Source organism: Rutilus rutilus, assembly GCF_951802725.1.
Source record: "Rutilus rutilus genome assembly, chromosome: 25".
Taxonomy (NCBI): Eukaryota; Metazoa; Chordata; class Actinopteri; order Cypriniformes; family Leuciscidae; genus Rutilus; species Rutilus rutilus.
Window position 1 is genome coordinate 10,508,153 of NC_140229.1, and position 12,773 is coordinate 10,520,925.

General features: G+C 37.8%; 1 protein-coding gene across 1 annotated transcript in view; it reads right to left on the reverse strand.

Annotated features, from left to right (window-relative positions):
- The window catches only part of ryr1a (ryanodine receptor 1a (skeletal)), a 51,471-nt gene that overhangs the window by 8,051 nt on the left and 30,647 nt on the right, over positions 1-12,773 (reverse strand). The window contains exons 73-86 of the mRNA XM_084399840.1: positions 12,018-12,032; positions 8,814-8,984; positions 8,623-8,682; positions 8,405-8,539; positions 8,036-8,148; positions 7,827-7,923; positions 7,642-7,748; positions 6,229-6,280; positions 6,014-6,085; positions 3,206-3,305; positions 2,456-2,535; positions 2,291-2,367; positions 2,130-2,203; positions 1,624-1,641 (exon numbers count right to left, since the gene is read on the reverse strand). Coding sequence (XP_084255966.1) covers positions 1,624-1,641; positions 2,130-2,203; positions 2,291-2,367; positions 2,456-2,535; positions 3,206-3,305; positions 6,014-6,085; positions 6,229-6,280; positions 7,642-7,748; positions 7,827-7,923; positions 8,036-8,148; positions 8,405-8,539; positions 8,623-8,682; positions 8,814-8,984; positions 12,018-12,032 — 1,171 coding nt within the window. The remainder of the gene's footprint in view (positions 1-1,623; positions 1,642-2,129; positions 2,204-2,290; positions 2,368-2,455; positions 2,536-3,205; positions 3,306-6,013; positions 6,086-6,228; positions 6,281-7,641; positions 7,749-7,826; positions 7,924-8,035; positions 8,149-8,404; positions 8,540-8,622; positions 8,683-8,813; positions 8,985-12,017; positions 12,033-12,773) is intronic.

Here is a 12,773-nt window from a genome sequence, read left to right on the forward strand (position 1 = left end):
AACTGAGAAGAGAAAGACCGTAAGTGGAAGAAAGTGAGATTAAACAGCTTAGAGAAAGCAAACTGCCTCAAATCTCTCATGTTATGATGTTAGTGCAAACTGCAATATTTTTGTCCTTTTCTGCAAGAGATAAGCAGGAAATTTAGTTATTTTTAGGAGTGTTTCAATCCACTGCCCAGTTCAGTATTAAGTACGCTGACCAAGGTGCACTGAAAAATCCCAGAAAGCACCAATAAAGCTCATAAGCATGAGTTGCTCACTATATTCACTGATGTCCTGTAAAATCATCAGAAATGGAGGACAAACTAATATTTCATAATGGTGCTGTAATTTTTAACAGATATAATAACAATGAGCAAAAAAGATATAACAAATGATACCAAAAAGATCTTAGTCATGGCACAATTTAACTGATCCTTAGGAACTAGGGAGTAGAATGAGACACAGCCTTTTGCATAATCACTAGTTCTTTAACTCCGACTGAACTAAAGCAACAAAATGAGTCACATCACAGAATTACTTTACCCAAATAACACGACACATATACATTAACTATACACATACACAATAATGTACCTATATGAAAACAGATACAAGAACACTGATAATACAATCACATAAACTGTGGCTCAAAAACAAAGGGGGATTAATTACAACATGAAGCCCTAACATAGATGGTACATTAGCATGCGGGACAGACCTACTGCAATCCTAAACCTCAGCTGTGTTTGGGGAGGGAAGGAGGAGGTCATTACATAAAGCTAAATTCATAAAAATCAGTCAGTCAAAGCCTTCAGCATGGAATGATATGTTTACAAATAGCTCCTTTGATAATTTTGTTGCATATAAAATTCACAAAATGTTAAATTGCAATGCTAAACTGCTGTCCACTAACATAGACTACCGTTTTGATGTGAGCAATTATGATTGATTGATTATTGGATTAAATATGACCTCATGGCAGGGGTAAATATAGGAGAGCATATAGGGTAATGTTAGGTGCAAATCGTGAAGCCAAGACAGAGTTATATCAGATTTGGCTCAATTCATAATCAATGGCTTGATTTGGTAAGTTTAAGTTATATGTATTTGTTAGGAATAAAACACTCAACTTAAGAATTTTAGTGTGGTCATATGAAGGTTAAGACCCTTTTCGATAGAAACAAAGCTAATGCTTATAAATACACGAAAGGAAAGGTCATTAATGCAAAAACCAACATAATGAATAAAAACATTTTTGTCTGTTACACTGAATGACTAAAATGCAGCATAATTTATTGTATAATTTAATTTATAGATTAGACACAATGCAGAGTTCTAGAGTTACAGTAGATCTGTTTCAACACTCAAGGGAAGAAAGAAAAACACTTCAGTCACATTCTGTCAGTGTGAATGAATAAGTCAGATACACCTTCTGCGATCTGTACTTGTGATGTGACTGACAGTTGTTTTTACAAATCCTTGAGTGATAAGATTCATATATATACACTTAAACGTATATATATTCTTCAAAAAACCAAAAAAACTAAGTTTCAAACAAAACTGATTTCAAAGATATAAAGGGACAGAGAAGAGTGACAGGAAGAGAGAAATGAAAAGAAGAGGGACAGAGGCATTATTTACCCCGTTCTAGCTTCATGTCTGAGGCCCGTGAAGGAAAGGAGGAATGAAAAGAGATGGAGGACAAAAGTATAGTCATGGAAAAAGAGGGACGGTGAGTTGAGGGCAAACAGACGACATGGAGTGAAAAGGGAATTAATTATGGCCAATTTCATAATCTGTGTTTATTGACATCATATTAGACTAGATTATTACATCTGGAGACAAATGGAGTATATGACAAAATGATTACAATTAATTTATTCAACTGATAAATTTTGTCAACAAAAATGAAGAGCATTTCCATGTTAGAATGACCAAACATGTATGATTACAGATGGATGATTGTAATTTTAGCAAGACTGTCTACATGTTTATGGATTGTTATATAGTTACTCTATACTTTCAAATTACATTTGATAGGACTATGATCTTCAGAGCTTTCTGTATTGAACTCAAATCTTCCTTTTGACCGTTTATTTGGTATTTATCTTGATGAAAAAAGATTCTAGATTATTAACGTTACTTACTTGTTCCCTCCTCTGACACCATACCTAGACCCTCTGCTTTATTCTGCCTCTCAAAAGCGTTCAGGTCCAAAACACTGCAAAAGATGCCCAAACACTGATTTAATGAATCTTTTAACTAGTGTGTGAATGTGAGATGACAACAGCCTCCAGTTAAAATATACCTGCAGGTCTGCATTAGAGCCTGGACACTGAGGAAGAAACCCACATCTTTCTTGTCTTTCAGATAGTCCAGCATTTTCTGCAAGCAAAGAGTCAATCCTGTTACAGCTGAACATTAGTGCAGGGTCTAATTCACTGTCTTGTCTCCATGCAGACTCTTAACTAACCTGTTGGACCTCACAGTTCCCGCCATTTAGAATAGAAATACCAAGTTTTAAGGTGGAAGAGACCATGCACCCTGTCTCACCTGTAAAAAAAAAATAAATAAAAAAATAAGTGTTTTTAGGATGACATGTAGAACAATGAATGGAAAGTTCAAGCTTAAAAAAAAAAAAAAAAAAAAAAAAGACTTGAAAAGATCCAATAGTGTTTGTGTGTGTGTGTGTGTGTGTGTGTGTTAAGCCCCTTTCACACAGCGCATTGAACCCGGGAAATTGCCGGCAAATTGCCGGAACGCCTTCTGTGTGAACGCAAACACGACCCGGGATTGATGCCGGGTTGGGGACCTAGTAACATTGCCGTGTTCAGTCCCGGAAAGCGCGCTGTGTGAACAAAAGCCGTAATAATGCCGTGTCGCAGTGATGACGCTGAAGCGCGGGATCGTTCGCCAGCTGTGAAGCGGTACGTAATGCGCAAGTTTATGATCGAATCAGAGAAATAAATGCACAAGTGTGGTTTCTCGAGAGAGAAATCGCAGCTCATAAGCAAACTGAAGACGCTGCTGAGACATTACAAGTCACATCGATGTCACACCCGGGACATACACGGGTTGTGTGTGAACGCGCTCTCTGATTCCGGAAAATCACTGGCAGTGTGAATGAACCAAAATCAAACGAACCCGGGTCAAATCCCGGGTCACTTTATCCGTGTATTTTCCGGAATCTCTGTGTGAAAGGGGCTTAAGGGTGACCATGTACCCTTGCAGGCACTAATCATCTGTAGGACCATCTCAGCAGCCCCTCGGTTGTGTAGACGGGCCTGCTGGTAGAGGAGTCTTTGCTTTTCCATCTCTTTTTCCTGTAGGGTTAAACATGGAAAAAATTAACTGCCTGAAAGCCTTTAATGTGTCCTATTTCTCACAAACCATTCTTTCTGCTCAATCTCACTGCTCCACTACAGCAATTGAACTACAGAAACCATAACTAACCATAAAAGTAAAATCATCTTTCTTTATAAGCGATAATGATTATTTTTCAATCTTGATCAGATGCTACTTGTCATTCAAAAGTCTTATTTGTGTGCTTTTCAAGATTCTGTTATGAAAATGTTGTTCATTATGTCTGTGGGCGTCAGACAATGATATATAGAGTGACAATTAAAGTCACTTGCAGTTTCATGTGTTGTGTAAAGAAAATTAATTGGGTATTTCTAATTTAGAAACTGGTATTTCTGTGAAGACGACAAAGGACAGCAGCGAGCATGTAAATTTATTGTCATCATCAACTCAAAACAATGAGTACTGTCATTGTAGGAAAAACGTCAGTGAGCCGTAGTTGCGGTCTCGTTAGTGGAAGTTTGTGGACAAAAAAGGTTGATTGTCTATTGTCGATAGTATAAGATGTATGATCAAGATTACGTAATTTGCATGTAGTTTTTCACCACAAATTCTGCTGTTAAACATGATTGTTTCAAAACTAAGTTGCAATAATGTGGGCTAACAACATCACCCGAAGTCTCGTAACTCACAGTAAGGCTGTCTTTAAAGGTTTAAAGGTCTCTATATGGAAATTGATTTAAGTTGTAAATCTTTTTACTTTTGGAACCCAACTGTTGCACTTCTATAAGCTGTGCTTCATACATGAATACACTATTGATAATTGACAACGGATCTTTTTTGTTCACAAATTTTGCTAACGTGTTCTCACCTTAACTGAAAACTTGTAAAACCTAGACATCTTGTCTAACAGCATGCTCGCATGTATGTCTAAATATTTTATAAAACAAAGTGGATATATTTTAGTTAAAATGCGATTATAATTGTGTTAAGGCGAGATTGGGTGATTGTGAGTGCTTCACATTTATAAAAGATTTGGGCCCCGCTGATTGTTCTTTTTATATTAAAAAACTCTGTTCTCTTTCACTCATGTTCATTTAGCATGCTCCCAATCAACCCCACCATCATCATTAGTTATGGGATAGTCATACTAATTTCCCACGTTTGTCTATCAGAGCAAACGTTGGACTACAGTAAACTCTCCTGATGGCTTTGCATCTCACAGAGAAACAAAGAGCCATACAGGTGTTACTCATCTACAGCTCTGTCTCCTGTTGGGAAGTGACCGATACACAAAATATACATAACCCTTAGCCCACGTAACCAAACATCATACAACTTATTTTGAAATAAAAGGGAATTGTAATTAAATGCAATTATTTTAAATTGTAGATATTCGAACAAATACAATTCCATAATGTTATCATTGAAATGATAATAAAAGCAAGCTTTTTATCACAAAAATAAAAGGTAGTGCAAAGTGAAAATTTTGAAAGCAAATACAAAAGCTGGCTTACTTACAGAAGCTTGCTTTTCCAAAAATGAACTGAATCATAAAATGTATAATTAAAAAATGACTGCATGCATAATATACCCCCCTCCCAAACCTCCCACCCCACCCATGCCACCCCCCTCCCATGTAAGCCTGGCCTAAACACCCAAAAGTGTGTGCATTTCTTCTTACCATGTCTTTACATAAACGCTCAGCCTGAGTGTGTATATGTGTATGGCGCATACAATCCACTTCATCATAGGTGTTCCTGTGTGTTTGTTCCTCTGTGAGTGTGTGTAGACTAGGAGACTGCTCTGGCTTTAACTGTAGTCTGTGTGTCAGTATACTATGTCAGTATGGGGGGGAAACATTAATTAGTCATTTTCACATAATTAGTGTATGTAAATTAAAGTAAATTAAGGTAAGAAATAGAATAGAAAGCATAAATATGACATAAGCCATCATTAGTGATAACTGTGAAACACCATATATTAGTAAAATGCATGTTCACTTGACACCTCACTCATAAAGCTCACGGCAAGAAAACAATAAATCATCCAACATATCATTAAAAAGCAACCATTAGGATATTGTTTCTTTTGAACTTTTAAAGCTGCAACAGGTGAAATTTCACACTGAAATCTCTCTGAAGTCAACAATCCAGGAAATGTATAATTATATAATTGAAAATGTAAGAATTAACTAAAATAATATAAATCACAAAAAAATTATAATTGTATAATATATAACTCCTATTTTGTTGATTTCTTTATGAAATTCACCCTTGTATGTTCATAACTGAATGGTACAACAAAAAGAATAAAAAAACATTTCCTTAAGCCCAAACTACTAAACACTTAATAATAATGATGTTTTGGTACAAACTGTAAAATATATTTGTCAAGTAAATGTATTCACTTCAGATAAGTTTTTATGCATTTGTGTTTAGTTGGTGGCTCAAAGCTATGTCAACTGTAAAATAAAAAAAAACACCTTTAAAAATGTTTTGCAGATGCTGCAGTGTGATGATGTTATTAATACATTAATAATGAGTCAGATGGAGAGACAGAGAGAGATCAGAGAGCACAGGCCAGTCAGAGAAACATAAGATGTGATGTGAATGAATGGATGGATGGATGGATGGATGATACAGTGGTTGGTTTGGATGTCACTCTACCGCTTCTGTGTCTTCCCCGTCCCCAGCCCCCGGACTCCCCCTACCATCTCTGTCTGTCGCACCTCAAAGGGCATCTCCTCCTCTCCACCCTCCTCCTCCTCTCCCCCCTCATCCTCTTCACCGATGTGGCAACTCTAAATTCAACAGAGATGAACAAAGAATATTACATAGTGTGAGAGCCTATAAATTAATGGCTTTATAAATGTATAAAAGTAACAGTAAAGTAATATGTATACATTTGGTGTTAACGGTTTACCATAAGACAAAAGGGTCTCACCTTAGCCATGATATCAGCATATGCCATGTATAAGTAATCTATATCCAATTTACTGTGACAGAGCAGAAGCAGGGACAAGGAGATAAATAACAACGATTCAAAGACAACCACAGATGTAAAAAGGTCTACATTGTTTGAAATGATAATTGATCCTTGAATATCTTTCTTTGTATATACACTCACCTAAAGGATTATTAGGAACACCATACTAATACTGTGTTTGACCCCCTTTCGCTTCAGAACTGCCTTAATTCTACGTGGCATTGATTCAACAAGGTGCTGAAAGCATTCTTTAGAAATGTTGGCCCATATTGATAGGATAGCATCTTGCAGTTGATGGAGATTTGTGGGATGCACATTCAGGGCACGAAGCTCCCGTTCCACCACATCCCAAAGATGCTCTATTGGGTTGAGATCTGGTGACTGTGGGGGCCATTTTAGTACAGTGAACTCATTGTCATGTTCAAGAAACCAGTTTGAAATGATTCAAGCTTTGTGACATGGTGCATTATCCTGCTGGAAGTAGCCATCAGAGGATGGGTACATGGTGGTCATAAAGGGATGGACATGGTCAGAAACAATGCTCAGGTAGGCCGTGGCATTTAAACGATGCCCAATTGGCACTAAGGGGCCTAAAGTGTGCCAAGAAAACATCCCCCACACCATTACGCCACCACCACCAGCCTGCACAGTGGTAACAAGGCATGATGGATCCATGTTCTCATTCTGTTTACGCCAAATTCTGACTCTACCATCTGAATGTCTCAACAGAAATCGAGACTCATCAGACCAGGCAACATTTTTCCAGTCTTCAACTGTCCAATTTTGGTGAGCTTGTGCAAATTGTAGCCTCTTTTTCCTATTTGTAGTGGAGATGAGTGGTACCCGGTGGGGTCTTCTGCTGTTGTAGCCCATGCGCCTCAAGGTTGTGCGTGTTGTGGCTTCACAAATGCTTTGCTGCATACCTCGGTTGTAACGAGTGGTTATTTCAGTCAAAGTTGCTCTTCTATCAGCTTGAATCAGTCAGCCCATTCTCCTCTGACCTCTAGCATCAACAAGGCATTTTCGCCCACAGGACTGCCGCATACTGGATGTTTTTCCCTTTTCACACCATTCTTTGTAAACCCTAGAAATGGTTGTGCGTGAATTGAACAGGTGTTCCTAATAATCCTTTAGGTGAGTGTATATATATATATAGAGAGAGAGAGATTTTTGTATAATCAGACTGACATTATCCAGTACTTATATATTGCTTTTATAGGTGATTACATTACATTGACAAAAACCATGTGAACAACGTGAATAGCTTGAGCTGTCTGTATAACAGTCAGTGGTTATGGCCATGTGATCATTTCTTTTTGCACCAGGAGCCAATTGTGTCATTCACTAACAAGTAGTGTGACGGGATCTCACCTCTTCTCAGTGAGGGCAGTGCGACTAAAATGAAGGATGAGCTGATGAAGAGGGTCTGGCTTTGTCTCCTTTTCCTCTTCCTCCTCTTCTTCCTCCTCCATTGCTTTCTACATCGGTGAGAACAAAAACTATATCATGTGGATTACATCACAAAAAATTGCTAAAATGCATGTGTGAGCACATACAGACAGGTCATCAATCATTCTGTCCTCAAAGGAATATCCTTCGGTGTGGATCCAGTTCCGCTTGTACCCATCTAGGAACATGTTAGATGCTCTATGGCTGAAAGAGAGATGGTAAACGTCTGTCTCCAATCCTGTTACCCCCTTTTCTCATCACTTTATTCATTCAGTCGGAAACCGACTGACTCTCGTATGATAGTGTTTTGTCTTACCTGGGCAAGTTGTAAAGGGGAGTCATCCTGAAACAGGCCACCACCGCTCTACGTCGTTGCTTCGACAGCAGTTTGTGCCAAACCATTTTTTTGGACTTGAAAGGATGCTCTGTCTGAAGATGGAACAAAAGACATAGAGAAAAAAGAGAAAAAACAACTATACTGCAAGAACATACATTTTTATTTATTTTTTTATCTGATTTTAAACCGCATTTAAATTTGACTATTATTAATGCATTGCTGTTCAGGCAACAAACTGGCGAATTTGACTGGGATACTGAAGTATAGTGGCAGTGTGGGTGAGTGGTCATCAAAATGTGATTTATTTGAGTTGCACTAGGATTTTCAAACCTTTAAATTCAAACTCACCACTTCAATATGGTAGAGGACCGCAGAGACCTCCTGAACCCGCTTCACCACTTTCTCTGGAGCATCTGCATCTTCTGCCTTTCCTGCCATTTCCTTATACAGTGCCATCTGCCAGCGCATTGACGGGTTATCGACCTGAGAAGAGAGAGATAGCATTCGGATTCCTGCAAAAACACTTTAACATCAACACCAACACAAACATGCAGACATACACTTACCTTGCCCTGGAGGTGCAGGTTATTTTGCAAGAACTCTCTCACCTCCTCATCTGTGTCTTTCTATGGGTCAACAACACAACAGACTGGCTGAGTTTACCTTTTTTGCTGACCAACCTAAGTGAAACTTTATAACAGCATCTAGGCTTGTGAGATAGATAGGGAGACAGACAGATATACGGTGATCACACTACCAAAGAATAGCGTGTCTTGGCCAGGTTAATGAGCTCCTGGTCTGCAGGAGAGCACATGTTAAGTCCAATGGGAAGCATTTTCTTCAGGGATGCTACAATGAGGGACGTTTGAACAGAGTATCGATCTCCACGTCTCTTTTTCTTGGTACGCTCCACATCCGAGCCACCAGCCTGAGATGAAAGCAACATTCAAAGCATGACAACTGATATAGACATCATGAAATAACTTTCAGTGAGACCTTATGGCATCTTATGAAAAGATTTTCATATTGAATGATGTGCTAACAAAGTCTGTTGACCAAAAAAATGGAAGTCCAACTCAAGATTTTACATTCATTTCATTGAGCAAAATACAAAGCTTCCTGTTCCCTAACAAGGACCTAGACTGCTAAACAGAACAATCCATCCTTACTTGAAGACATTATTTCAGTCATTAGGTTTTATCTTTAAGTTAGGACTTCTTTAGAGAACAGTCCTTGGAAAGGAGTCATTCTGATTAATAGGGTGATTAAGAGGGAAGGGAGGGTAAATGTTCAGGGTTGCTTTTCATCAGAATAGACAACAACATTGGGGCTTAGTGGGGAAGACAAGGCATATTTGGTCTGAAGCTAAAATCTCAATTCTAATCTTAACAGAGGTGACAACATTAAAAAGGGGGAAATTCATTCAACTGAAACGTCATCTTAGCGTAGACACATAATAAAAGCAGGCACTATAGATGGGCTGGTACTATAACGTGTCAGTGCAGCTTAATACACTCCATGCATTGAAAAGGTCTGCAAGGACATGCACGGTCATAACAAGCTCAGACTCAGGGGGAGGAAGAGGAACTAAAAAAACACACTGTAAAACTCATTCAGTGGCGTTAATTATAAAACTAAAGGGGATTTAATCGCTTTTGACTCATTTTGGGTTGCCAAAGTTAAGAAGCTCAACCCACAGAGGCAATCATTTCAGTACGCTTGATCACACATGTCCTGTTTGCACCAATTTGCCCCTCCAATCCAGCACTTTCAGAGTTTCAGACATTGGGTCTCATTTAGGAAACATGAGCAAAATAAATTGTATGTAACTGAACTGAATGCAAAGATTAAGTAAGAATGGTTTTAGACAAAAATCATTCTGCTCATGCTTCATGAATGAGAACCATTGTGGGTGAAAGAATATAGTAGGCTATGTCAATCTAATTTGGTGTACTGACCCTGTGGTCTTGGTCTTAACCTTGTAAAGTCGTTGTGAATCATATTTTATGCATCAGGGCAGGCTTTTTATGGCTTATATATATTCTATATTATATAAATTCTGATAGCTTGTAATGAATTAAATCTTTATAACAGTATATAGACTACTTGTATAAAATGCATTAAATTATAACTCTACATCTTCCAATAATATGTCTTAGCAAGATGCTGAAAAACCTGTTGTACACAATCTACTTCATGCCCTCTGTTGTCTGATTGATAGTTTATACTTTTTTAAATGCTTAGTTTTATGATCAAAGCTCTGTCATTTTTCATCATAGGGAGCAAAAAATAATGCAATGCAACACAATGATGATTGAGAGATAATAAACGTTCCTCAAAAGTCTGATGCATCATATTTGATACTCACATTTTAACATGACTTATAATGATCTATGGATAATCAATTAAAGTGAAGTTACTTCAGTCCAGTAAGTGTTCATCTTAAAGTATTACTAACAGTGTATAGTTATTATTACATTTACTTTATAAACATATCTAAAGATTTCTTAGCAAGACACATGTACACAATGTGAAGGGGGACGTTTTACTTAAAGGCTTTTAAAAAGTATAAACTATCAATAAGACAACGGAAGCCATGTAGTAAATTGAGTACAACAGGTTTTTCAGCAAAGTTTTGATCACATAGATCATTTAGAGGCCTTAGAAATTTGTGCATCAAATATGATACAGTAGGATTTATAGGGTTAAGACCACCCAGAATCAAATAAACATGGCCTTGGTGTGGGTCTCATAGCTTGGACCGTCACGTCTTGGTCTGGGTCTTAATGGCTCCGTTAGTGGTCTGGATTTGGGTCTTGGGTATCTGATATTGTCTTCAACCCTGGTCTGAATAAAAGAATCAATGTATTATGTTGTGGTTGTTACAGCTGTGGACCACTGTGTTAATGCAACTAACAATTAAAGCCAAGTTTTACAGGTTACGTTAGTCCTTAAGTATGTAAGTGTAATTCCCTTTTCCACAATCCCACCTCAATCATTTGTTTTTGATTGCATCAGGGGTCGTGGGCTAAAAGGGGTGGATGGGGAGACAAAAATGGAACATCATGGATGTGTAAGCCATTGGATATAAGTACAGAAACAATTCCAGTTAAGGTGGGATTAAATAGGCACACATTAGAGGATGGACTCTAAATGCCCCCCTTTGTCAAGGAGGATGATGAAATATAAATTAATTGAGGTCAAATTCCATCACATGAATCCAGTTTAGGAAATGAACTGAAGTACAGGTTGAATAGTTTGATGTGTGAATTTCGGCAAATTTCTGAGTCTCAGTTGACTTCCTGAACAGATTAAAAAAATTGACCCCAACCTGCAGCCGTTATACAAAAAGAAAAGGAAGATAAGAGATGTATGAAGATCCCCATCCGAACTACAGTCCAACAGATGCAAACCGCTGTACAGGGTGATGGCACAGGCCTCCAGGGGCTCGGACCCTCTGCGACGGACATGGAATCAAGTGCCATGAGCCTGACTCTACAAAGAGTTCTTTCATCAAACGCCTCGATTCAGACTCCCCCCCTCACACACTGGCAGGACGACAGGCGCCCTTGTGGCCCTTGTGTCCATGGGGATGGGATTTTTCTTGAGACTGAGAGTGCTCAGAATATACCCATTTAACATAATTATTTACATTGTGTTAATATATTCTCCTAAATTCCCATTTTAAGCTGTGTATCCCTCAATAATCTGATCCATAAAGAGCACTAAAGACACCATTTTAGGGAAAAAACACCATTATGCTTTTTATCATGATGCCCATCTACACATGAAACATGTAAAAAAAAAGAGTGTGTTATTCCTATAGACACTAGTCTTGTCAAACAGCTGTGAAGTCACAGTTATGAGTGCCAGTGTGTCGAGGGAGTTGATGAAATGCCTCCCCCCCTAGATGTGAGGTGCCATGCGGTAGCACAGCAGTCGTGCAGACAGAGAAGCTAACCTCAGAGTCCCCGGTCTAGAAACCCACCAGCATCCAGATGAGAAAAAGAGGACAGGGCACAGTCAGAGAGAGAACACCATAAACACTGTCACCTAAATCCTGTAAAACGCACCCGAAAAGCACTTGCACATAATACCAGTAATCACTGGCGTTTTGTGGCAACAAGAATAAACTCAACGTCTTCAAAAAAAAAAACATGAAAGCACTGCACACTTTACCTTTTGATGTGGGGCTTGATGCCAAATCAACCATTGGCTGTTGGTTTATTAACAATTTTAAGTTTTTGAAAATCAGAGTTAATATTGTTAACTAAAACTAATTGACAAAGTTGAATTAAATCTAAATATTAGATGAAAAAAAATTAGAAATGTAGTCCAAAAATTACAAAAACTGAAATCAAAATAAATGAAATGTACTTTTTTTTTTTATTACTAGAACGTAAACTAAAATTAAAATGCAAACTGATCTACTTCAAAATATTATAATGGTATATAAGTAATTCTAAAATAATGCTACTGACAACACAATGCTTAAATCAAATTTTTTTTAATCAAATATCCCCCTCCCCCCTCTCCCACTTCCCCATACAAAAAAACCGAACCTAATCTATAATATAATTATAAAAAATACCAATATATAAATTATATATGTGAACTTGCAGAACAGAAAAACTACTCGGACCACGTGATAATCAAATAATAAGAAATAAATGATCAAATATGAAAGTCTATTTCCCATTTTTTGACAGAAGGGCCT